The 27117-nt window shown below is 41.6% G+C and overlaps 1 protein-coding gene across 1 annotated transcript in view; it reads left to right on the top strand.

Annotated features, from left to right (window-relative positions):
- Tenm4 (teneurin transmembrane protein 4) overlaps window positions 1-27117 on the top strand; it is a 724757-nt gene that overhangs the window by 521084 nt on the left and 176556 nt on the right. Inside the window, exons 11-12 of the mRNA XM_033763938.1 lie at window positions 4721-4935; window positions 6732-6942. Coding sequence (XP_033619829.1) covers window positions 4721-4935; window positions 6732-6942 — 426 coding nt within the window. The remainder of the gene's footprint in view (window positions 1-4720; window positions 4936-6731; window positions 6943-27117) is intronic.

Here is a 27117-nt window from a genome sequence, read left to right as displayed (position 1 = left end):
ATATATATATATATACATATATTTGTTGTTGTTGTTTTTTGTACAGGGGATCAAACTTGGATCCTTGTACTTATGAGGCAGGCAGCAGCACCACTGAGCTAAATCCCTGGCCCCAGTTAGTTGTGATGTTCAAAACTCTAATTCCTTGAGCTGTCTCAAGGGAAAAAGTCTCATTCCTGATCCAAGTGCATATTTCTTATCTCTTCAGGGGACATCAGGGAGGAGAGCTAATTTGAGAATTAAGATTTGAGCCTTGGCTCCACAATGATGGGGGAAGAGTGTGCATGATAGAGACAGGTAAATGTGCCTTGGAGGGACACACTCCAGGAGTTGATTCTTGGCCCTGCCTTTTTACTGGCTCTGCTAAGTCATACCAATCATTCTATCTCCTGTGGCCTTAGCTTTCTCATCTGTAAACAACGATGATATCTACCCTTCTAAAGTATAGTGTCAAAGAGGCGCTTACACATGCTCATTCCTCTCCTCTCACCCACTGAAGTCTCTAACTGTTCCATCTTAGTTATTAAAACCCCAGAAGCCCAGATTAATTAACATTTACCCCCACATATCCTCCTAAGATGTGGGGTATTTTTAATATGTTTAAAGCATATATTTTTAATTATACAAATTAAATATGCAGTAATTCTATTACTATAAATGTCACTATCTTTGAGAATAACATGAAAACTACAATTCATACTATATTTTTGAGGTTGTCGCAGAAGAGAAACAAAATACAGCAGCTTTTCAAAGCAAAGCCACAAGAACTTGTGTTATACATTAATGGGGAAAGGGAAAAAAGCATTAAATAAACAAGCATTTCTGATGGTTGAATTGGTGGGCTAGGGATAGCGTTTTCTTCTCTCTGCAATGAAATCAAAATTGCCCATCAGTTTGAACCATGCAAATTGCTGCACACAGGCTCAGCTGGGATCTCCAAAATGGAACAGCTTATTTTGATAACCAAATAAATTTCAGACAGTTGCTAAGGAAACTAAAGGATTCTTTGTGCAAGTTATTGCATTGAAAAGAACTGAAAAGATGGAGGGAGGGGAAGATTGTTAGTTGATTAAAAATGTAGAATCTTATAGATAGATCTCAATTCAGGAAAGTAAAGACTATGATGGTGAAGCCTGTAGAATTTTAGTTTTTCCAAATCTGTGCTTGACTGAGCTAGCCAATCATTTCAGCAATCCATCAAGAGATTTCTTTTATAGACATGATTGCGTATTTGCACGGCATTGCTATAGGAACCCTGGATCTGTCTGGCCTTACCAAAAAAAGAGCGGGGACTCTTACTGGTAGTATCTGCCTTGTGAAATCTAATCATGCTTTTGGAGGGGCCTTAAGGTCTTTGTACTGTTTGCTAAGGCTCTGGGGGTACCCAGTGACAGTATAGTGTATTTTTTGTGAACATCTTGAGACCATGACAACTGTAGGGCCTTTGTGCAAGTTCTTGATTCATAAAATGATTAACTTCTTGAAGCCTAGAATGTCAAGACATTCATAAAGGGGTCTCAGATCTACCTGGTCAAGCCTTGACATTTAGCCTATGGGGGCTATGAATTCCACTGGGACTCTTGATCTTTAAGAGGGTCAGTGCATCCCACCATCACTGATAATGACATTTTAGAGTTTTAATCAGTTACTGATTTAATCCTCCTAGATATCCCAAATAAAGAGATATCTCTAACTGGCTTCTTATGCATTCTAAACTTCAGTATATAGATTATATTAGTGTTACAAGAATTAACTGAACTGATAGAAATGAGGCTATCCGCTAATGTAGTTGGAACTCATCAAATGGTAGCTAATACAACCACCTATACCTTTATTACCATATCTCCTACCAATAGCTGTTATTATCTTCTAGCACATAGGTACAGTTAAGAATTTTTTACACAGACCTTTTCTCATCCAGCTGCCTCGATCCTCTATCCTCTCCCCTCCCTCATTCCCCATAATCAGGGAATTTTCTCTGTGATGGATATTTTATCATACTTTTCATACTTGGTGCCCAGAATTAAGGTCAAATAATTGCATAGTATCCGAAAAAAGGAAGGTAGTAAAGGTTTTTAAAAGATACAAATGGGGGAAGCCTTTAACTCCGGCAGCCTCTGGCCCAGCCAATCTCAGCTGTCTTTCCCACCCAGTGAAGGTATTCAGCAGACTGTTCTCTCTCTTCTCAGCCCCTCCCAACCATCCCTACTATCATTGGGATTCCAGTGTGGAGACCACAAATTCAAGGTCCTCTTGAGAGGTATGCCCCCGACCAAAATTTATTATTTTCATTTTATTCCATACACTAGAAAGACAATGTTTCCCAACAATCTGGCCTACCTGGTTGAAATACTAGAAAGTGCTATAAAAGAGAAGTCTCCTTTTGACACCTCCTATGGAGTAAAAGTCAATGTACTTACTCCTCTGGGCTGCAGAGCCCTATGGGGAATCTTTGGGCTTGACCTCTGGCCTGTAAGGTAACAGAACTTAGCTGATACAGTAGCTGTCTCCTAAAATATGATCACTGGAGGAGAAAATGAACTGTGCAGCCTTCTCTGGCAGCATGCTGAAATGGGGGAGTATTTTTCCATTATTTTCAGACACAGGAACTATTTGAATACAGACAATTCTCAAATCCCTTCAGCTCTGACTCCCACCTACTTAAACACAGAGGAAATGAGCCCTTGGAATTAGCAGTCGTGTGCTGCTTTCTCTGCAGTTCCTAGGAGAACAAGGTTCAGAACACATCCTGGCTTTTCATATTGTCTTTTAGTTCTCTCTCCCTAGCAGAAGTAAAAGTTGGAGGTATAGTGTTTTCTACCTGCCATATAAAAGGGTTGTGATCCTGGATCCCACAAATCAGGTAAAGAAGAATGTGAATAATTCTCTTCCATCTTAATGCCTTGTGAGTTTGGCTTCTCTCTTTGAAGTTTGTGGTTCACAGTGTGATGGTTTGTGTGTCTGTATTTTCAATGTAAAAGTCTGGGGTACATTCCTTCCATGAGGAATTAAATGCAAACTCTTTCCCAAGCTAATGATAGAATAGTGGTGTTACTTTTATTGATAGCGTGCATTTTAACTTTTTTGTTGGCACATTTTTAATTAAAATAACATGTTTGTGGTTCACAGTGTGATGGTTTGTGTGTCTGTATTTTCAATGTAAAAGTCTGGGGTACATATTCCTTCCATGAGGAATTAAATGCAAACTCTTTCCCAAGCTAATGATAGAATAGTGGTGGTACTTTTATTGATAGCGTGCATTTTAACTTTTTTGTTGGCACATTTTTAATTAAAATAACGTTTAACGGTTTGAAGCTAAAAACCTGATGTTTCTGCCTAGGAGTTTATAAGGGAATGATAACATATGGAGAAGTTTAACATTTAAATTGAATTTTATTATTTAAAACAGTAAAATATTTTATGACTACAACAATGCCCTGCCAAGCTCCATTTCAGCATCAAATGTGCTTTGTAAGGAGTCTTACAAAGCTAGGGAAAAAAGACATTTTAATTTCTTGTTCTCCAAATGCTTTTTATAAAAAGTTCTACAAACGTGTTTTCTTTACAAATGAATTCTTGTTCTCTTCCAACATCTTCCAACATCTCTTAACCACACAAAAAAGCCTTGGAGCCAGGATGCCCAGGGGGTCCTTACTAATAACAAAATGTCTGTTGACTTGATTTTGGTGTTTCAGGTTCCCAAGGGTGGCCGTCCAAATGTTCCTGTAGTCTCCGCTGCCCCCTCCCCTCTCTTCAGAAGGCTGATGTCTGGCAGGAAGTTAGGGTTTATCTCTTTCACATACGAGTGTGTTTAATTACTAAATAGAGGAAGCTTGATAAGCAACCTTCCTTCCTGGCCCTGTGGTGCCCTCGGAAAGCAGTTAGTCTCTTGATTGGTGACAGAAATGGGAGAAGTAGGAGACTTTATTCGTAACCCCCAAGGGAATGTGAGGCACAGACCTGGGGCCCGGTTGAATTTCCAAGTATGGCATGGACATTGTGTATAAACTTGAGAAATTCCTTCGACTTTACCCATGTTAGCAAAAAATGATATCCACCCCTATCCAAAGACAAAGACGCATTTTTCAGACGTTTCCTCCCATAGAAAGACCTTCTTCCTCATCTTCCTTACCCATATTCCTGCTGCCAACGCAAACCCTCATCCATGTACCTGGCCACAAATCTAGAATTTGGCTTCCAGTTTATACATAAACTAGTAAGCTTTTAAAATACCTTACTCCCCTGGCATCCTGCTTCCCACTGCTGGGAGAATTGTTCCAAGCTGGAAATTCAGTAACAACACCTCACTCTCTCTACCCTCCCTATTTTACCGTGCAGCTCTTTACACACACTCTCTCTCTCACAAAATTGCAAAGTTATTCTCATGTGACTGCAAATGATTATTTTTAGGATCAAAATATATCTTAACAAGCTGTGGAATTATGCAGTAAACAGATGGCCCTTGGGGAGGACCCGTATTGCTTTGGAAGAATGCATATTTTTAGCTGAACAATGTGAGCATCGCTGGAAAAAAAAAGTTCTGGACCTTCTTACTCCTGTGGGAGGAAGTGGGCCAGGATGAAGGAGAGGGGCTGCTGGCTAGAGGACTTTGCAGAGGAATGAGAGGCTGAACAGAGTCCCGGTTGTTCAGAAGCTGAGTCCTTATGTCCACTGTGGCTAATCAAAATGCTTTTGTCTTTCCTTCCCTGTGTCTTGGTAGGAAAACCCAGTAGTTTCTTTCCAGAGGACAGTTTTATAGACTCTGGAGAAATCGATGTGGGGAGACGGGCTTCCCAGAAGATTCCTCCTGGCACTTTCTGGAGATCTCAGGTGTTCATAGACCATCCTGTGCATCTGAAGTTCAACGTGTCCCTGGGAAAGGCAGCACTGGTTGGCATTTATGGCAGAAAAGGCTTTCCTCCTTCCCACACCCAGGTAACCTGAACCTTACCTACCCGCTGACCCCTGTGGACTCCTGCTCAGATCTCCTAGCCCAAGTCAAGAAGCCCAACCCACATCCTCTAGGAAAGAATTTCACACATTTTATAGGTCATTTATTTGTTTGCCCCCTCTCAGACCCTGTCTTTCAGACAAGAAAGGTGAAATCCCTGAGGCTCTTTAAGAGAAAGGAATTCAATGAAATTTCTTAAATAGCCTTGCTGCTATTACTCAGTCTCCTCTGTTAAATTATCCCAGAAATGTGATCTAGACAAAAGTCATGCACTGAGTTTGAACCCTCTTATTATCAGCTATGTAACCTTATGTCTATTACACATCCTTTCTGAGCAAATTTCCTAATCTATAAAATCAGGATAATTATACCTACTTCTCAGGGTTTATCGTGAAGAATAAAGAATAACATTTATAAGGCAGCTAGTGTAGCACCTGGCCCAAAATAAATGCTACTTCTCTAGTCTCTTGTATTCCTTCTGTCCTACACATTTACTCAGACACATGTGGATCAGAAACACAAAGAATTTGTCCAGGTGGATGGGAGTATAGCTCAGTGGTAGAAGATGTGCTTAGCATGTGTGAAGCTGTAGCTTCCATTCCAGCACCAAAAATCCATCCATCCATACATGTCTGAGATGACTGACATATTGCCAGTCAGGAATGACAGAGAAGAGAGCCCTGTCAAAGTCTTACCAATAATTTAAATCATAAGCATCCATTGGTCATGCCCAGGCTATATACTGTCTTCCAATCCCTGGTAGCTAGTTCAGATTTCTGGTAAGGATGGGGCCAAAGAAAAATAGAGGGGCCTGGGCCCCGCTGATGGCAGAACTTCCATGTTGGTCTTCACATGCACCCAGATGCTTTTACACATCGTAGAATAAATAGATCCATCTTCTGTTTGTTTTTTTTTAAAGCATTTAAGCTAGACTGCTACTCAGTTCACTTTGAGTAGGCCAGTAGGGCTTAAGCACCTACCTATTGTTAATACTGCTTGACAAACTTCTCTGGAGTCTCATGCTAGCAGTCTCAGATCAACTGGCATTTCTATGGCACAGCCTGTTGTTTTTTTTTAAAGCATTTAAGCTAGACTGCTACTCAGTTCACTTTGAGTAGGCCAGTAGGGCTTAAGCACCTACCTATTGTTAATACTGCTTGACAAACTTCTCTGGAGTCTCATGCTAGCAGTCTCAGATCAACTGGCATTTCTATTGGGCACAGCCTGTAATTATTGATAGAGTTCTGGGCCAATCCAGTTTACTTCTCCTAAAATTGCTCCCTGAAATCGGAGCCTTTAGAAAAGGTCATCGATAAAAGACAAATAGATATAAATGAAATCTTTGGCTGCTCATGCCTGACATTGCAATCTTGTTCAGCACTCCAATCCAGTTCTTGATCCTTGAAGTTCCTGTCATAATTTGTAAGGAGCTCAGACAGTCTTGAAGTCGCTAACCACAGGCCCACCTTTGAAAAAGCATGGTTGCACTGGTACATACATACAGCTGGGTGCAGACTCGCCATTCATACAACAAAAATGAAGAAAATCAGACTAGAAAAAATGCACTATTATGCCATATTCATAAGAGAGTCAGGAGAATATTATCATGAAAAAATGGGTTCTGGGAAGGAGTTTGAGCTGGTTGATCAGTTTTCCTGGGGCTTCAGCCTCTCATGCTTCTCTCAGCTCATGTTTCCTTGTCTTCCCCAGGACAAACCCAAAGGAAGATGGCATCTGGTAGAGCAGATCCATTACTAATTACACTCTCCTTTTGCCTTAGTTTGACTTTGTGGAGCTACTGGATGGAAGGAGACTCCTGACTCAAGAGGCACGAAGCCTGGAAGGATCCCAGCGCCAGTCTCGGGGTGGTGTACCCCCCTCCAGCCATGAGACCGGCTTCATCCAGTATCTGGATTCGGGAATCTGGCACCTGGCCTTTTACAACGATGGGAAAGAATCTGAAGTGGTTTCTTTCCTCACCACTGCCATTGGTAAGAAGCTCTACCCTCCTCACTCTCTTTGAGTGGGAGGATATTGAGGGACTCTGGAGGTTGATGCTAGCAAGGGACTGTGTCTTGCCAAGAACTGTAGATGCCACCTGGGTCATGGAGTGAGCCATCCCCACTGGGCTTGTTGGCAGGGAGTAGGTATGAGAGGCCAGCCAAGGAGGCTGTCCTGGACTGGCACCTGAGCCCACTGCCTTTTTCCTGCTATCTGTGCAGCGATGTGTGGACCTGCAGCTGCCTTTCCAGACCGGGGCGGGTGGGGCAAGTCTGGGTGACAAGTCACATGGAGGTGACATCTCTCTGCTTGGCGCTTGTCTCCCACCTATTTATCTCGAGAGTCTCACTTGGTTCAACTCACTGATTTGTTATTTGGGTTTGGTTTGGACTTTGTTTTGTTTTGTTTGGTGCTTTTGGAGCCAACAACCCCTGGCAGACTGAGGGGAAAAAACACAAAAAAGATAAAAGCTTGAGGAGAGTGAGACTAGCCCTGCAAAGTGCTGAATGAGCAATGCCATCCATCAGCTAGGAGGTTTTGTTGAGAATGCCCTATTCTTTGACGAAGGACAAGCCCTAGTGTCTTAAATGAATCTCAACACCAACCCTGTCCCTTGTGGTGGAAAAGGGCCCTTGGGCCCCTCAGAAGCCAATGGGTATCTGAGTAGCTTGGCCCTTTGGTTGAAAGAATTTCTCATTTTTTTACCAATCCGTGCCACAGAATGCATCTCCTCCGGAGATGAACATGACAGCCTTGGTAGCTCAGGTTAGAAAATGTGTTTCCTGAGTTTGCATTGCAAGCACTGTGACACAGCCTAGAGATCAAGTCCCCTCCAGGGAGTAAAACCTACAGAAAAACACAAGTCCATAAACCAGAACACTTGGGGATGGAATTTCGACCTAATGCAAAGCTCTGTGTGGTTTAGAGATCAAGTGCGCTTCTATCCTCAGCCAGGGGTCACTTTGACATAGGAAATGTGGACTTTAAAGAAAATCTCTTACTTTGGTACTCATTTTCCAAAACTCTTGCAAGGCTCTAGTTCTTCCATCTGAAGAGCAATGGTCATTGTCAAGCCATTTTGCTCTCATTTGCAGTTTTGCCCTTGGTATTGAGAGTATCTTCCTGTTAAATACAGCCCATGATTAATAAGCTTCTCCTATTATTTCAGCCTTGCAGTTCTACCCTTGTGGCAAAGTGAAAGAGGTATGGGCCAGCACTGCTCAGATGGAAGAAGCATCCCCTGTGCTGTCCTTGTTTTGGAAGTGTCTTTCTTAGCCACCAGAATCTGAGTACTCAGAAGGAAGAGATATTGATAGTCTTCTGTCTCCCCAGGACCCCACCCAGCCCCTATCCTGTATTGTTCCTCATTTGGTAAGAGAGGGAGCATGTATATGACCTGTCCCGCCCAGGTTCCCATTGGCAGGACTACCAGCAGCCCATCTTGACAGTTGTGGTGGTGTTGGCTTCCTCCCTTAATGTCATCTTCTGAAGTACAGGAAAAGGGAACTCAGTCCTGAATCCCTACCATGAAGATGGGTTTTAAGTACACAAATCATTAATGTTTTCCAGGTCTTGCTTTTTCAAGCATCTGGAATTTGAGCCTGATAATATTAAGGCAGGTCACCCTTCACCCGCTTCATTAGAGGCCCAGCTCTTCCTCTCTCCATCAAATAGGCCATTGCTTTGCTGGATTTGCTAGGCTATAGTCCCTTTCTTTTCTTTTTCTAGACATGGTGGCTTCAATTTAGGCACATAATTATCAAATGGTGCTGAGTTCCAGCTTCATGATCTCCCTGTCTAACTACTGCTCGGCACACTTCACAGGGAAGCACAAAGCTAAGAGCTTTCACAGTCAGGCTTCAGTTTTAATAACTGAACATAAATATGAAAGGTTATTAATTTAAGCCCCCAAAGAAAACTACTTTTAATTAGGATGTGCATTTTCGAGAAATAAGATGGAGGTACAGTAAGGTACCTTTGCCAACTCTTGCTTGTCACAGCTTGCTAACCTGCTTTGTCATAATTAGGAAAATGGTCTTGCTTTCCCCCTGGTTCCTCTGTTCTCACCTAAATGATGAAAGCTGTCTCTACCTCTCCTTAACCCTTCGTGTCTGTTCAAGCAAATAGGCTTTCCTGTGCTCCTCAGACTTGAACATATTTATGAATCACCCGCTGGTCTTGTTAAAATGCAGATTTTGCTCCAGCGGGTGTAGGGGTCCTTCCATTGTGTTTTTCTGACCAGCACCTGGTGGTATTTTGAGTAGCAAAGGATTGCAATATCTCATTGGTGGTTCTCAAGCACTGTTGAACAAAGAACTCACCGGGAAGCAGGAGGCAGGTAAAAATTCCAATTCCTGGGCCTTTCTTCAAAAATTCCGACTCAGTAGGCCTGCCTCAGGGCCAAAGTGATCCTGAGTGGGCGGTCAGATGAAAACAAATGCCTCCTGAGGCCACTTGCCATTTCTTCTTTTCCTTATTCTCCCGTGTTAGTTCTAGAGCCATGGATAGTCTGTCACCTCTCTGAACTTCTTTTTCTTTTCTTTTCTTTTTGTTTGTTTTTGTCCAGAAAAATGAAAAATAGCAGGACTCTGCAATCCCTATTGTGGAGATTAGAGAGCGATATAAAGTACATAGCACAGCTCAGGCAGCCGTATGCACTTGGTAAATGGAAGCTGTTAATATTTCCTGCCTTCCTCTTTCTCCTTCCACTTTCTCTTGCTGCCTTTCTGACCTGTCTGTCTCCCTTCAAGCTACAGCGACTGTTTAATGAACACTGTTTTTTTTCTGTAATACAAAAACAGACTGATTCTGATGTTGCTATTAATCCCCCTTTCCCCAAGAGTCCCTGGCATTGAGTCTCGGCTGTCTGTGATCATTACCTGTGAGCTGTGAGTTGTAATTTGTCTTGGCAGGTTAATTAAAAGTTTAGGTCTTGTTTTAGTGAAGTCATCATGGTCCCAATATACAACTGTAACTCTCAGGTTTGCTTAGCACACAAATTGGAATATGACCTTCCCTTCATTACATGTCAAAATGCAGATCAAGACTTTAAAAAGATCTGAGATGTCAGAATCCAGATTATTTAGGTCTGTTTGTAATTAGGTAACAGGAGAAATAGTTGTGTTTAATTTAATGAATGGCTGAATTGTATATGTTTTTGCTTTTCCCTTCATTTAATGCAATCCAGCTGATGATTTTAAATTAAAGGAGTTTATCTTTTGCCTAGAAAAAAATATCTAAGAGCACTTTACAAACTGTTTACACAAATATATCCACGCAGAGATCTGATGTTGATGGAGCTCCCACTGAACTGGACTCAGGCACACACAGAGAGTTTACTTAAATCCCCCGAAGTTAAGGGCAAAGCCATATTGGATACTCGGACTTCAAGTCCCACAAGGCCCCCACTATGCTACAGGGTGTCATTTTTTCTCATAGCTACTATTAAATATTTTATTCCTGTTTGTATTATATGGAACATAATTTTCCCCTTGTTAACTTGCCTCCAGTTGTAAGTAACAATCTTGCATAAAGCCAGGAAATCTTGAGAAGTCATTAAAAAAGACCATGCAGAAAATCTCACCACATCCAAAACTTTAAAAATAAAAATACCTTTGTGTGAATTGCTTGCTACCCCAAGATCTAACAAGTTAGCATTGCAGTATCTTGGGTCTCCAGGTAGTATCTTATCTTTTTCCTTTGGTTGATGCTGAAGCATAAAAGGACAGATCAACCTGACATTGCAGCAACATGAGCAAAGCTGGAAAACAACAGGGGTGACCTACAGTGGATTTAGAGACCCAGAGAAGAGAAATGAGAATCCCTGTTAAAAAACATAGAGACTGAGAATTTTTATGAGAAACATGCTCTTGTCTTCTTCGTATTGATTGAAAAGGAGAACAGCTCCTGGAAATCAGTCTCTCCTATATCCAAGGACTAGAAGCATATTTAGCTCCTTCATTCCTGCCTTTCATCCTTCCTAACTCCTTTCTGTTCATTATCCAGCCTGTGCTGTGTCCTTGCCCTTTTCCTATCTGAGGTTACAGGGAAGGTGTGGCATGGTTCCTGGCAAAAGTAGCTGGAAGTCTAGATTGAGAGAGATGAAAACTTTACACAGTAAATGCTTCTACGTCAAGGAAAAGAGCAAGAAAGGCTACTCCTGGAACCACTGGGAAGAGTGCCAGGAAGGTTGGAAGAGCAGAGAGGCTTGTCCAGCTGGGTCAGGGAGGGCTCTCTGGATGAAATAACATTTGATCTGGACTTAAGAACACCATTCCTGGTATGGAGTCCGGGGCCGGGGGGCAGGATCAAAATATAGGTGGGCAGAACATGAACACCTAGCTATGAGCAGCCAGTAGTTCTGTTTGACTACAGGGCAGAATGCCCTGAAGGTGAAAAGTGAGTTGTCAGGGAGACCTTGAGTACCACTCCAAGCAAAAAAGTCCATTCTATAAGTACTGAGTGTTTTAACAAGCCCATAAAGAGCGGGAAATGGCCAGAGCCAGGGAGTGTATCTTCTGAAGCCCAGAACAGGAGACTATTTATGTAGTCAAAGGAGACTCTGGGATTGACCTTTGTGATTTCATGGAAAAAATAAAAAAGAGGTAAGGAGGAGAAGGAGTCAGTGGGGACAGAAAAACTCACTCGAGAGTTGTGCTTTCCACTGGCTTTCCCTGCGATCTGTTCCTCTTTGCTTCTAGGTTTGCCCCAATACTTGCACCTAAATTTTCATCCTCCAGGTGTCTTCAAAAATGGGTCCTTCATTATTTTTCCAAAGACTACTAGTCTGTGCTGTTTCTTTCTTTCCCTTGTTTTGGTTAAAACTTAGCCTCTGAGTGCGTTTGCAAAAATTTACAGAGAAACATTTTTGAGATTATATGGTACAATTTGTGTAAAAGCAAGAAACTAAGAAAAGTGATCGGGGCGTGATTTTGTTTTTTTATAAACCCCCTTCCCCACCATTCCCATCTGTCTTCCCTTTGAGTCATGCCACAAGTAGAAATACAGCAATGAAGAATCAAGATCTCTTGGTAGTAAATTAACCTTCTCGTAAATGACATTGGTGGCACGTTGTGAAATGTGTAATGGAAACACTTCTTTGGCAACCTGCCCTGTGAATTCACCTCACCCTGATACAGTGATTTATTTGGAGCAATCTGGTATAAGTGGAATGACATCGTAGGCTGAGGGAGAGTTCAAGTCAGCACATTGGAGACAGACTGTAGCCAAAACTCTGTTCAGAGCCTTACATCTGCAGACTCAAAAACTAGCCTGGCTGGCTGGCAGCTGTCCCTGCTCGCTGAAGAGCAGGGTCCCCACTGGCCCCTCCTTCTGCTGTCCTTAGTATCATATCTGGGATGGCTGAACCTGCTGAGTTCTCTACCTGGAACCTCAAGAGTAGGGAAGAAGAAAAGACAGGCCAAGGACACCGTGGTACCCAGCAATCAAAGCTTATCTCTCTGTGGGAAATATTTATCAATGTGTTTAGCATGTGAAAAACGAAACTCCTTACTAAAGTGGTATTTCAGTGAAGTTTTGATGTCCTCTTGCATACTCTCAGTCCAGGGCATGTGCATCTGGGGCCAGGTTAGTAGTGCAGGAAAAATAGGCTCTCTCTTCCTGTTGTCTGCCATCCTTGCTCTGGGCTGTCGTTTTCTTACTTGCTACCTCATGGTCCTAAGATGGCTGCGGCACCTCCAGAACTCATCTGGAGTAAAAAGCAAAAGAAAACAGAAAGATGTAGGAAAACAGACTTTTTCCTAAATCATTCACCATACATTTCTTAAGCAGAGTCGTGTCGCTTAGACACTTACAGGTATAAAGTAAATATTTTTAGCTTGTCACATGGGCACTCAAATGAAAAATTAGGCTTCTATTAGAAAAAAAGGGAAATGACACAGGACAGAGAACCAGAAATGTCTGTAGACTTAATTAGGACTGTTTGGTTCAAGTGCCACCTGAGGGCCCTCTTTCTGTGAGCAGGACTGTGGTCTAGGAATTGAGTACAACCTGTGATACACATGGGGCTTGCCCTTGAAGTTCTCACTCACTGGTTGGTTAGGTAAAGTGCAGGTGAGACAAAGGAGAAGTGACTATACAATTGAGGAGGGAAAATGGCTTAGTTCCATCTCTTTCCTTCACCAAAGGAACCAAGGACTTTTGTCAGTAAGCCTTGTAGGCCCTTGCATGCAGGTGGAAAGGGCAAATCCAGAGCATTAGACAGCAGGATGCAGCAGATCTAGACACTGTTTGCTTATTTATTCATTCAAGCAGTGTTTATTAACTGCCTTTTATATGTCATGCCCTGAGCAACCATTCAGGTTTAGCGGTACATAAAATAGGCATGCTTCCTTCCCTCGTGGTATTTGTAGACATGTTTGAGACAGGTTGAGATGGATTCTCAAATTTAAATACAGTCATCAAATCTATGTATCTACATAAAACTCCATGATCATAACCGGTCCACATGCACTGTGGTAAATGCAGATGAAGGCATTCTAGGGCAGTCACCTGTAGGTTACACCTTGCTAGGCCAGGTGAAGACTAGGTGTTGTCCAGATGACAGTTAGAGGAAAGTGCCTCAAGGAGATGGAGGAGCATGTGCAGAGACCAAGCAAAGGAGAGAGGTGGGAGTGTTCCGGGAAATTTAAGTTGATCGCTTTGAGGAGTTTGGGCATCAAAAGGCTGAATACATCAAGGAGGGCTGGAAAGGTGACCAGGAGCTGAGCTCTGTGGTCCTTAATGTGGTATGTGAAGATTCTTCTGAGGTAATAGGGAGCTATATAGGACTTTGAGTCCCTTAACCTGGTGCATATAGTAAAAAGTCAGCTGCAGTTACACAGAATAGATGTTCTGTAACATATATAGAATGTGTATATATAGGCAGGGGAGAAGTTAGGGTAGTGATTGGAGAGGCCACAGGAATTGGTCATTCACTGGGATGCCATCCGCACCCTTTGTGTGAGCAGTTTCTATCCATGGTGCAGTGAAGCAGGGTCACCGTGAGTTCAGGAGCGAGCAAGAGGCAAAGAGTGGAAATAGTTCCTGTTCTCAACAAAGCAGACAAGGAGACAGATGGGCGTAACCTGAGGAGGAGGAGGCAGGTTCAAGGAAAGGCTCATGTAAGGTGGAGGAGCCTTGAAAATTTTTGTCAGCAATGGGAAAGAAGCCAGGAGTGAAGACTGGGGACCCAGGGGAGAGGGGAGATGATTAATGGGAGGTAGTGGGAAGCACAGGCAAGGGTGGGGGCAGGAGGATGAGCACCAGGGGAGTGAGGAAGAAGGCAGTTCAGACGAGGGAAGAGTAGCCTTGGCAGTGCAAGAATGGGACCCGGCCGAGTCCTTTTGCCCACACAATCCTTACAAGGGAGTCCCTAGTGCCTGAATTGTGTGTGTTTCCTTCTGTGTGTAGGCAGTCTCAGGGCAGCACCAAGTCAGGTACTATGCATCTTAACAGCAGGGAGGGGTGACATAGCTCCAGGGGAGAGGGGAGATGATTAATGGGAGGTAGTGGGAAGCACAGGCAAGGGTGGGGGCAGGACGATGAGCACCAGGGGAGTGAGGAAGAAGGCAGTTCAGACGAGGGAAGAGTAGCCTTGGCGGTGCAAGAATGGGACCCGGCCGAGTCCTCTTGCCCACGCAATCCTTACGAGGGAGCCCTAGTGCCTGAATTGTGTGTGTTTCCTTCTGTGTGTAGGCAGTCTCAGGGCAGCACCGAGTCAGGTACTGTGCATCTTAACAGCAGGGAGGGGTGACATAGTGTAGAGGTTACAATGTGGATTTGAAGCCAGGGGACCTAGTTTGCCTTCTGACACTTATCAACAGTGTGACCTTGCGCAAGATAGATAACCCATGAGTGCTTCGGTTCCCTCATCGGAAAAATGGTAATAATGTGAATTGTACTTATCAACTAGGATGTATATGAAGATAAAGTGAGTTGATATTTTTAAAACACTAAGAATAGCATACGTGTATTAATCGGCTTTTCCCATTGCTGAGACACAATACCTGACACCTACCACATAGAGGAAGAAAGGTTTCATTTAGCTCACGGTTTCAGGAGATTCAGTCCATGGTTGGCTGGCTCCAAGGCAGAAACCTCATGGCAAAAGAGTGTGACCGAGCAAAGCTGCTTAGTTTGTGGTGGCCAGGAAGCAGGGCAAGGGAACAGTGCCAGAGAGGAATGGACAAGAAACCATATATAGTAGCCAAAGCCATGCCTTCATGACCTGCACCCCACAGGTCACATCCAGACATGCCCGGGAACACGTGCTTTACTAATCTGCTAGACAGGCATTCCTTCACCCAATGAAGTTGACATAGTAAGATTGATGGTCACAACCTGGTATGCAATAGGTGCTATATAAGCATTCGCTGCTATTGTTGACAATGATAGTCACTTGTGTTTGTGCTTAATAGATCCCAAGAGGTGTGAAGTACTATGCAGGTATCACCTAGCTTAAATTTGTAACAGTCCCAGAGAGGCAGAAATGGATGTTATTTCCTGTAAAAAGATGAAGAAATAAAATTCAGAGAAATTGACAAGCTGGTCCTCAGTTGCTCACCAAATAAAAACAGAGACAGGATCTGAATCTAGGCCAGTCCAGCCGAAGACTCCCCACTGCATCTTCACTGACTTCTGTGCCTGGGTGCTTCCCCGGTCAGTACCCACTTCCGTGGTTCCCCCAGGTTCCCTTTGCCACTGCTGTGAGAGATGTTCTGGCTGTGCCCTAACAACAGTGCAGGATAAGCTTTGTCACTTGCTGATACCTCTCTTGGCCAACAAGTCTGAGCCCAGGATTGCTGCTCATGGCAAGGGCTCCTTCAAAGTCAAGCTGGGGTTTAGTGATGGCAAATTTGACAGAGGCCTGAGCTTGTCTCTTGCTGCTTAAACAGAGCAGAAGGCCTTCTATGGAAATGACAGGACAGTGAGTGTTATATGAAGGGTTATAAAAAAGTTAAGCCAGAACCCTGTGAACATCTGGTTTTAGTTTGAGTAGCTGCTTGTTCTGCCTTTATCTGAGTACACTCATGTCCTGGGCTAATGGAGGCACAGTTTGTTTCAGTCCTGCTTCATTTTACGCATTGGCCTGGCTTTTTATTTTCATTTATGTCATAGGTCAAATAGTTTGTGTGGTGTGCAAGAGATGGACTGTACAGTTTGGAAAAGTGAGAGCCATACACACTAAAACAGGAAGGTCAGGGTGGCATCTTTCCTGGAATTTGCATGCTCTCAAGGCTGTAATGTGAGGTATTCCTTGGAAAGCTGTATGTGGGGTGCTGTTTGTATTGTCCTGACCTTTTTCTTTTAAGTGACAGAGGAAGAGTGAAATTTGTTGAGCTTTTCATAGGTGCCAAGTACTCCACTAAGTTCAATAGACATACATTGAGTCCATTTAATTCTTTTGTTTTATCTTGTTTTTGGTCCTGGGGATCAAACTCAGGACTGTGCTTTCAAGGCAGGCACAGAGCTGCTGAGCTAAATCCCAGGCCCTCGTCCTTTTCATTCTTATAGTCAGCTACGCACTCAGAATTGTTACCTGAATTTTCTTGTCAAGGAAGGGAGCCATATACAAGGTCATACCCAAGCAGAACTTGGATCCAAATTCAGATATATGTGGTTCAGATATATGTAGGATTTATTTTGCAGTCTCCTAATACTTTTAGAATGTGCTATGCACTGTGCTAAAATATGTCTTTTGTGCCCAGAAAGTGATGAAAACACCTCTGATGATGATTCTAGGTCATAAAATATTGAAACCAAGGCACACAAAAGAAACAGCAGAAAACAGTGATTCTTAGTTAAAAGCCAGTGTTATGCTTCCTGGATAAATATTGGAAGGATTCTTTTAAAAATCACTAATAAAATAAGGAGTATCCATTGGTTGGAATTATTTTAGAAGCTTTGGCCAACATAAGACTAAACAGAAAAAAAGATACTGAGACAGTTATTATTTTTGTGAAGGATGTGTTTGTATTCCTAGACAACACAAGGACACTAATTGAAAAGCTATATTGATTTATAAGAATTAAGAGCTTGTACCTAGGGGTACAAGATAGCTTTTGAAAAGTCAATAAATTTCCCACATACATGAAAAACAATTATGAAATATACTGAACACTATCTCAGTCGAGAAAATTAATAAAAATTATAATATCATCTTAATGAGAAATATGTGTGACCTGTGTGACAAAAACTGCAAAATTTTATTGAAAGGCATAAAGTAGGACTTGAATAATTAGGAAATGTAGATGGGAAGGTGAAATACTGTAAATATGTCAATTATAGGTGTAATGGAATGCCAAACAGAATCCCAAAGGGAGTTAAAGAGATTTGATTGAATGACTTAAGACTTTGTCTGGAATGATAAACAGATAAAAAGCACAGAAATAAACTCAAAAAAGGAGAACAATGAAAATGTATTTGTCATTAAAGATCTTAACATGTCATAAATCTATAATAATTAAAAAAGAATAAGAGTCAAGTAGATTAATGGCATAAAATTGTCTAGAAATTTACCAATTATAGCCAAAATGCAGCATTTGAAAAAGGAGGAATGGAGAAATGAACTGAGAAGACTTGGTCAATAAATATTATTGGAATAAACTGGGAAAACATCAGATTAAACGGGAGGCAGCAAAGTGGCTTCCAATGAGTCAGATGTGGCTACTAGACACAAAAAAGGCTTTATTAACCTGCAGTGTTGGCCCACTATTTGGATGATTTCCATAAAATTTGGATGATTTCCATTCTCCCTTTTTAAAAAATAGAAGAATGAAATTCTTCCAGGAACAAGCCCCAGTACATAGTCTGATTTACCAATCTCTACCTTATCTTTCTTTACCTGTGCTTCCTCACCCACTGACTTACCTGCCTGGACCCTAGAGGAATCTGAGTTTTCAGCCTCTGACTCAGAGTACACCTCATACCATATGCCAAAATAAATTCCAAATGGACTAAAGAGATAAATACTTAAAAGTCAACCTAAAGTAAGGCAAAACTCGATATTCCATGTGTTTGGCTTTTAGAAGGACTTTTAAGCTTAAAAATCACTGAAAAAAAAATCACAAAGAAAAAGACTGACAATTGTTTATATAAATATTTGGAATGTCCATATGTCTTATAAAAGAGAATAAAAGTAGTAGATAGGGAAAATATAGTAAATAAGGAAACCATGGGTTTACATACATATTATATTAAAGCTCATATGCTGTGGGGAATAAAAGCATTGTGATCTTATAGGCAAATGACTAAAACTTGTGTATAGAAAAGCCTCCAAAAATATATGCCATGATATGAAATGTGAAATATGATCAACCTCACTAGCAACTGAATCAACTAAAATAATGGTGTGCCATCTTTTTTTTAACATAATAAGTTAGAATCCAAGTTAATTCCAGATCCTATGACAACTTCCATGGCACTGTACCTGTACGTGTCACTAAGAGCTTTGTGAATCAGTACCACCCTCTGAGAAAGTCATTTGGCATTTTGTATTGAGTCATAAAAATATTCCACTTCTGAGAGTCTCTTACAAGGGAATACATTAGTATCTAGACAGAGTTGCATGCTTATCATAGCATTGTAGTCATGAAAAGTAGGAAACAATCTCAATGTCTGATAATAAAGCATTCAGGTAAAGCATGGAATAGCTACTTCATGAACATTACGTAGCCCCTAACAATTGTTGGGAAGTCTGAAACGTGTGGAAATGCTTACAGTTTTCAGTCTCAGAAATAAGACAAGGAAATTGTATTCATGATATAAACACATTCATTAATAACAAGGTAATTTGCCTGATCCACATAGTTTAGAGAGAGAGTTTGGACTTGAACTCAAGCCCATCAGCTCTAAGACCACTTCTTTTTTCTTCTTTACCGCTGCACACTATGGATCAGGAGCAGGTTTGTGCAGCTGACCAAGGGAGGCAGACACATTTCTTAGCTTGGGTGAATGTTTCAGAGAGCCTCACCAATTGGGGATATAAAAGATGGGACCTTTTGTCAACTATACCTCTAACATGTCAGATTTTATAAGATTCCTCTTCTCCTGTTTGGCACAAGTGGTAAAGTGGGCAAATCTAGAGAACCAGAAAAGGAGCTGTGACTCGTTGATAAAGACTTTTTTCCCTGCCTCTCTATTAGTTTTTTTTTTTTTTTTTTTTTTTTTTTTTTTTAAATCTTCACAACCCAGTGAGGTAGGATGGCACTAGGATTACTGTATCTATTTCATAGACATTAGCAACTGAGGTTCAGAAATATTAAGGTCCTTTACTTTGATAAAGCCAGGATCACAGAAGAGTATAGACAGGGCTGGGCTCAAATGAGATGCTCTTATTTGTTTCATTCATTCATTCATTCATTCATGTAATATGGCTAGCATGCATGCACTCAATATGTGTCTCTTCACACTTCCTGTGTGCCTTTGCTCTGTTTGGGCTGTGACTTCTATTAACAAGGCAAACAGGAGCTGGGGATGTGATTTCATGGAAAAAATAAAAAAGAGGTAAGGAGGAGAAGGAGTCAGTGGGGACAGAAAAACTCACTCGAGAGTTGTGCTTTCCACTGGCTTTCCCTGCGATCTGTTCCTCTTTGCTTCTAGGTTTGCCCCAATACTTGCACCTAAATTTTCATCCTCCAGGTGTCTTCAAAAATGGGTCCTTCATTATTTTTCCAAAGACTACTAGTCTGTGCTGTTTCTTTCTTTCCCTTGTTTTGGTTAAAACTTAGCCTCTGAGTGCGTTTGCAAAAATTTACAGAGAAACATTTTTGAGATTATATGGTACAATTTGTGTAAAAGCAAGAAACTAAGAAAAGTGATCGGGGCGTGATTTTGTTTTTTTATAAACCCCCTTCCCCACCATTCCTATCTGTCTTCCCTTTGAGTCATGCCACAAGTAGAAATACAGCAATGAAGAATCAAGATCTCTTGGTAGTAAATTAACCTTCTCGTAAATGACATTGGTGGCACGTTGTGAAATGTGTAATGGAAACACTTCTTTGGCAACCTGCCCTGTGAATTCACCTCACCCTGATACAGTGATTTATTTGGAGCAATCTGGTATAAGTGGAATGACATCGTAGGCTGAGGGAGAGTTCAAGTCAGCACATTGGAGACAGACTGTAGCCAAAACTCTGTTCAGAGCCTTACATCTGCAGACTCAAAAACTAGCCTGGCTGGCTGGCAGCTGTCCCTGCTCGCTGAAGAGCAGGGTCCCCACTGGCCCCTCCTTCTGCTGTCCTTAGTATCATATCTGGGATGGCTGAACCTGCTGAGTTCTCTACCTGGAACCTCAAGAGTAGGGAAGAAGAAAAGACAGGCCAAGGACACCGTGGTACCCAGCAATCAAAGCTTATCTCTCTGTGGGAAATATTTATCAATGTGTTTAGCATGTGAAAAACGAAACTCCTTACTAAAGTGGTATTTCAGTGAAGTTTTGATGTCCTCTTGCATACTCTCAGTCCAGGGCATGTGCATCTGGGGCCAGGTTAGTAGTGCAGGAAAAATAGGCTCTCTCTTCCTGTTGTCTGCCATCCTTGCTCTGGGCTGTCGTTTTCTTACTTGCTACCTCATGGTCCTAAGATGGCTGCGGCACCTCCAGAACTCATCTGGAGTAAAAAGCAAAAGAAAACAGAAAGATGTAGGAAAACAGACTTTTTCCTAAATCATTCACCATACATTTCTTAAGCAGAGTCGTGTCGCTTAGACACTTACAGGTATAAAGTAAATATTTTTAGCTTGTCACATGGGCACTCAAATGAAAAATTAGGCTTCTATTAGAAAAAAAGGGAAATGACACAGGACAGAGAACCAGAAATGTCTGTAGACTTAATTAGGACTGTTTGGTTCAAGTGCCACCTGAGGGCCCTCTTTCTGTGAGCAGGACTGTGGTCTAGGAATTGAGTACAACCTGTGATACACATGGGGCTTGCCCTTGAAGTTCTCACTCACTGGTTGGTTAGGTAAAGTGCAGGTGAGACAAAGGAGAAGTGACTATACAATTGAGGAGGGAAAATGGCTTAGTTCCATCTCTTTCCTTCACCAAAGGAACCAAGGACTTTTGTCAGTAAGCCTTGTAGGCCCTTGCATGCAGGTGGAAAGGGCAAATCCAGAGCATTAGACAGCAGGATGCAGCAGATCTAGACACTGTTTGCTTATTTATTCATTCAAGCAGTGTTTATTAACTGCCTTTTATATGTCATGCCCTGAGCAACCATTCAGGTTTAGCGGTACATAAAATAGGCATGCTTCCTTCCCTCGTGGTATTTGTAGACATGTTTGAGACAGGTTGAGATGGATTCTCAAATTTAAATACAGTCATCAAATCTATGTATCTACATAAAACTCCATGATCATAACCGGTCCACATGCACTGTGGTAAATGCAGATGAAGGCATTCTAGGGCAGTCACCTGTAGGTTACACCTTGCTAGGCCAGGTGAAGACTAGGTGTTGTCCAGATGACAGTTAGAGGAAAGTGCCTCAAGGAGATGGAGGAGCATGTGCAGAGACCAAGCAAAGGAGAGAGGTGGGAGTGTTCCGGGAAATTTAAGTTGATCGCTTTGAGGAGTTTGGGCATCAAAAGGCTGAATACATCAAGGAGGGCTGGAAAGGTGACCAGGAGCTGAGCTCTGTGGTCCTTAATGTGGTATGTGAAGATTCTTCTGAGGTAATAGGGAGCTATATAGGACTTTGAGTCCCTTAATCTGGTGCATATAGTAAAAAGTCAGCTGCAGTTACACAGAATTGATGTTCTGTAACATATATAGAATGTGTATATATAGGCAGGGGAGAAGTTAGGGTAGTGATTGGAGAGGCCACAGGAATTGGTCATTCACTGGGATGCCATCCGCACCCTTTGTGTGAGCAGTTTCTATCCATGGTGCAGTGAAGCAGGGTCACCGTGAGTTCAGGAGCGAGCAAGAGGCAAAGAGTGGAAATAGTTCCTGTTCTCAACAAAGCAGACAAGGAGACAGATGGGCGTAACCTGAGGAGGAGGAGGCAGGTTCAAGGAAAGGCTTATGTAAGGTGGAGGAGCCTTGAAAATTTTTGTCAGCAATGGGAAAGAAGCCAGGAGTGAAGACTGGGGACCCAGGGGAGAGGGGAGATGATTAATGGGAGGTAGTGGGAAGCACAGGCAAGGGTGGGGGCAGGACGATGAGCACCAGGGGAGTGAGGAAGAAGGCAGTTCAGACGAGGGAAGAGTAGCCTTGGCGGTGCAAGAATGGGACCCGGCCGAGTCCTCTTGCCCACGCAATCCTTACGAGGGAGCCCTAGTGCCTGAATTGTGTGTGTTTCCTTCTGTGTGTAGGCAGTCTCAGGGCAGCACCGAGTCAGGTACTGTGCATCTTAACAGCAGGGAGGGGTGACATAGTGTAGAGGTTACAATGTGGATTTGAAGCCAGGGGACCTAGTTTGCCTTCTGACACTTATCAACAGTGTGACCTTGCGCAAGATAGATAACCCATGAGTGCTTCGGTTCCCTCATCGGAAAAATGGTAATAATGTGAATTGTACTTATCAACTAGGATGTATATGAAGATAAAGTGAGTTGATATTTTTAAAACACTAAGAATAGCATACGTGTATTAATCGGCTTTTCCCATTGCTGAGACACAATACCTGACACCTACCACATAGAGGAAGAAAGGTTTCATTTAGCTCACGGTTTCAGGAGATTCAGTCCATGGTTGGCTGGCTCCAAGGCAGAAACCTCATGGCAAAAGAGTGTGACCGAGCAAAGCTGCTTAGTTTGTGGTGGCCAGGAAGCAGGGCAAGGGAACAGTGCCAGAGAGGAATGGACAAGAAACCATATATAGTAGCCAAAGCCATGCCTTCATGACCTGCACCCCACAGGTCACATCCAGACATGCCCGGGAACACGTGCTTTACTAATCTGCTAGACAGGCATTCCTTCACCCAATGAAGTTGACATAGTAAGATTGATGGTCACAACCTGGTATGCAATAGGTGCTATATAAGCATTCGCTGCTATTGTTGACAATGATAGTCACTTGTGTTTGTGCTTAATAGATCCCAAGAGGTGTGAAGTACTATGCAGGTATCACCTAGCTTAAATTTGTAACAGTCCCAGAGAGGCAGAAATGGATGTTATTTCCTGTAAAAAGATGAAGAAATAAAATTCAGAGAAATTGACAAGCTGGTCCTCAGTTGCTCACCAAATAAAAACAGAGACAGGATCTGAATCTAGGCCAGTCCAGCCGAAGACTCCCCACTGCATCTTCACTGACTTCTGTGCCTGGGTGCTTCCCCGGTCAGTACCCACTTCCGTGGTTCCCCCAGGTTCCCTTTGCCACTGCTGTGAGAGATGTTCTGGCTGTGCCCTAACAACAGTGCAGGATAAGCTTTGTCACTTGCTGATACCTCTCTTGGCCAACAAGTCTGAGCCCAGGATTGCTGCTCATGGCAAGGGCTCCTTCAAAGTCAAGCTGGGGTTTAGTGATGGCAAATTTGACAGAGGCCTGAGCTTGTCTCTTGCTGCTTAAACAGAGCAGAAGGCCTTCTATGGAAATGACAGGACAGTGAGTGTTATATGAAGGGTTATAAAAAAGTTAAGCCAGAACCCTGTGAACATCTGGTTTTAGTTTGAGTAGCTGCTTGTTCTGCCTTTATCTGAGTACACTCATGTCCTGGGCTAATGGAGGCACAGTTTGTTTCAGTCCTGCTTCATTTTACGCATTGGCCTGGCTTTTTATTTTCATTTATGTCATAGGTCAAATAGTTTGTGTGGTGTGCAAGAGATGGACTGTACAGTTTGGAAAAGTGAGAGCCATACACACTAAAACAGGAAGGTCAGGGTGGCATCTTTCCTGGAATTTGCATGCTCTCAAGGCTGTAATGTGAGGTATTCCTTGGAAAGCTGTATGTGGGGTGCTGTTTGTATTGTCCTGACCTTTTTCTTTTAAGTGACAGAGGAAGAGTGAAATTTGTTGAGCTTTTCATAGGTGCCAAGTACTCCACTAAGTTCAATAGACATACATTGAGTCCATTTAATTCTTTTGTTTTATCTTGTTTTTGGTCCTGGGGATCAAACTCAGGACTGTGCTTTCAAGGCAGGCACAGAGCTGCTGAGCTAAATCCCAGGCCCTCGTCCTTTTCATTCTTATAGTCAGCTACGCACTCAGAATTGTTACCTGAATTTTCTTGTCAAGGAAGGGAGCCATATACAAGGTCATACCCAAGCAGAACTTGGATCCAAATTCAGATATATGTGGTTCAGATATATGTAGGATTTATTTTGCAGTCTCCTAATACTTTTAGAATGTGCTATGCACTGTGCTAAAATATGTCTTTTGTGCCCAGAAAGTGATGAAAACACCTCTGATGATGATTCTAGGTCATAAAATATTGAAACCAAGGCACACAAAAGAAACAGCAGAAAACAGTGATTCTTAGTTAAAAGCCAGTGTTATGCTTCCTGGATAAATATTGGAAGGATTCTTTTAAAAATCACTAATAAAATAAGGAGTATCCATTGGTTGGAATTATTTTAGAAGCTTTGGCCAACATAAGACTAAACAGAAAAAAAGATACTGAGACAGTTATTATTTTTGTGAAGGATGTGTTTGTATTCCTAGACAACACAAGGACACTAATTGAAAAGCTATATTGATTTATAAGAATTAAGAGCTTGTACCTAGGGGTACAAGATAGCTTTTGAAAAGTCAATAAATTTCCCACATACATGAAAAACAATTATGAAATATACTGAACACTATCTCAGTCGAGAAAATTAATAAAAATTATAATATCATCTTAATGAGAAATATGTGTGACCTGTGTGACAAAAACTGCAAAATTTTATTGAAAGGCATAAAGTAGGACTTGAATAATTAGGAAATGTAGATGGGAAGGTGAAATACTGTAAATATGTCAATTATAGGTGTAATGGAATGCCAAACAGAATCCCAAAGGGAGTTAAAGAGATTTGATTGAATGACTTAAGACTTTGTCTGGAATGATAAACAGATAAAAAGCACAGAAATAAACTCAAAAAAGGAGAACAATGAAAATGTATTTGTCATTAAAGATCTTAACATGTCATAAATCTATAATAATTAAAAAAGAATAAGAGTCAAGTAGATTAATGGCATAAAATTGTCTAGAAATTTACCAATTATAGCCAAAATGCAGCATTTGAAAAAGGAGGAATGGAGAAATGAACTGAGAAGACTTGGTCAATAAATATTATTGGAATAAACTGGGAAAACATCAGATTAAACGGGAGGCAGCAAAGTGGCTTCCAATGAGTCAGATGTGGCTACTAGACACAAAAAAGGCTTTATTAACCTGCAGTGTTGGCCCACTATTTGGATGATTTCCATAAAATTTGGATGATTTCCATTCTCCCTTTTTAAAAAATAGAAGAATGAAATTCTTCCAGGAACAAGCCCCAGTACATAGTCTGATTTACCAATCTCTACCTTATCTTTCTTTACCTGTGCTTCCTCACCCACTGACTTACCTGCCTGGACCCTAGAGGAATCTGAGTTTTCAGCCTCTGACTCAGAGTACACCTCATACCATATGCCAAAATAAATTCCAAATGGACTAAAGAGATAAATACTTAAAAGTCAACCTAAAGTAAGGCAAAACTCGATATTCCATGTGTTTGGCTTTTAGAAGGACTTTTAAGCTTAAAAATCACTGAAAAAAAAATCACAAAGAAAAAGACTGACAATTGTTTATATAAATATTTGGAATGTCCATATGTCTTATAAAAGAGAATAAAAGTAGTAGATAGGGAAAATATAGTAAATAAGGAAACCATGGGTTTACATACATATTATATTAAAGCTCATATGCTGTGGGGAATAAAAGCATTGTGATCTTATAGGCAAATGACTAAAACTTGTGTATAGAAAAGCCTCCAAAAATATATGCCATGATATGAAATGTGAAATATGATCAACCTCACTAGCAACTGAATCAACTAAAATAATGGTGTGCCATCTTTTTTTTAACATAATAAGTTAGAATCCAAGTTAATTCCAGATCCTATGACAACTTCCATGGCACTGTACCTGTACGTGTCACTAAGAGCTTTGTGAATCAGTACCACCCTCTGAGAAAGTCATTTGGCATTTTGTATTGAGTCATAAAAATATTCCACTTCTGAGAGTCTCTTACAAGGGAATACATTAGTATCTAGACAGAGTTGCATGCTTATCATAGCATTGTAGTCATGAAAAGTAGGAAACAATCTCAATGTCTGATAATAAAGCATTCAGGTAAAGCATGGAATAGCTACTTCATGAACATTACGTAGCCCCTAACAATTGTTGGGAAGTCTGAAACGTGTGGAAATGCTTACAGTTTTCAGTCTCAGAAATAAGACAAGGAAATTGTATTCATGATATAAACACATTCATTAATAACAAGGTAATTTGCCTGATCCACATAGTTTAGAGAGAGAGTTTGGACTTGAACTCAAGCCCATCAGCTCTAAGACCACTTCTTTTTTCTTCTTTACCGCTGCACACTATGGATCAGGAGCAGGTTTGTGCAGCTGACCAAGGGAGGCAGACACATTTCTTAGCTTGGGTGAATGTTTCAGAGAGCCTCACCAATTGGGGATATAAAAGATGGGACCTTTTGTCAACTATACCTCTAACATGTCAGATTTTATAAGATTCCTCTTCTCCTGTTTGGCACAAGTGGTAAAGTGGGCAAATCTAGAGAACCAGAAAAGGAGCTGTGACTCGTTGATAAAGACTTTTTTCCCTGCCTCTCTATCACATACTTGTATGTGCACACATATTTTATATATTTTCCTTGTTGTGTTTGTTAGAAAATTGCATTAAATTAGGGCTTTGATGCCTGAAGCACACCCTACTTTCTAATACTGCCTTGCTTGAGGTAAAAGAAAAGACCCTAGGTGGTCTCCGGAGCTGGAACACCTAGTGTTAAAGAACACAGAGAAGGCTTACTGGGGATTCACATTAAGAAAGGCAGCGTATTTTAAATAATCCTGAGATTTGACAGCCTGAGCCTGCCGTTCTGTTTCCTGCTTCTCCCATGCCCAAAACAGAGGAGAATTTTCTGTGTAGCAGAGTTTACCATGACAGTAATAATCCCTTACATCGGGTAAGGCTTTTAGCTTGCTGAGCACAGTGACAAGCAGTTTTCTTTCTTTTTTTTTTTTTT

Source organism: Fukomys damarensis, unplaced genomic scaffold (assembly GCF_012274545.1).
Source record: "Fukomys damarensis isolate Sample0158 unplaced genomic scaffold, DMR_v1.0_HiC HiC_scaffold_16, whole genome shotgun sequence".
Classification (NCBI taxonomy): domain Eukaryota; kingdom Metazoa; phylum Chordata; class Mammalia; order Rodentia; family Bathyergidae; genus Fukomys; species Fukomys damarensis.
The sequence above is the reverse complement of the archived record's forward strand: the minus strand, read 5'-3'. Positions and strand labels throughout refer to the sequence as shown.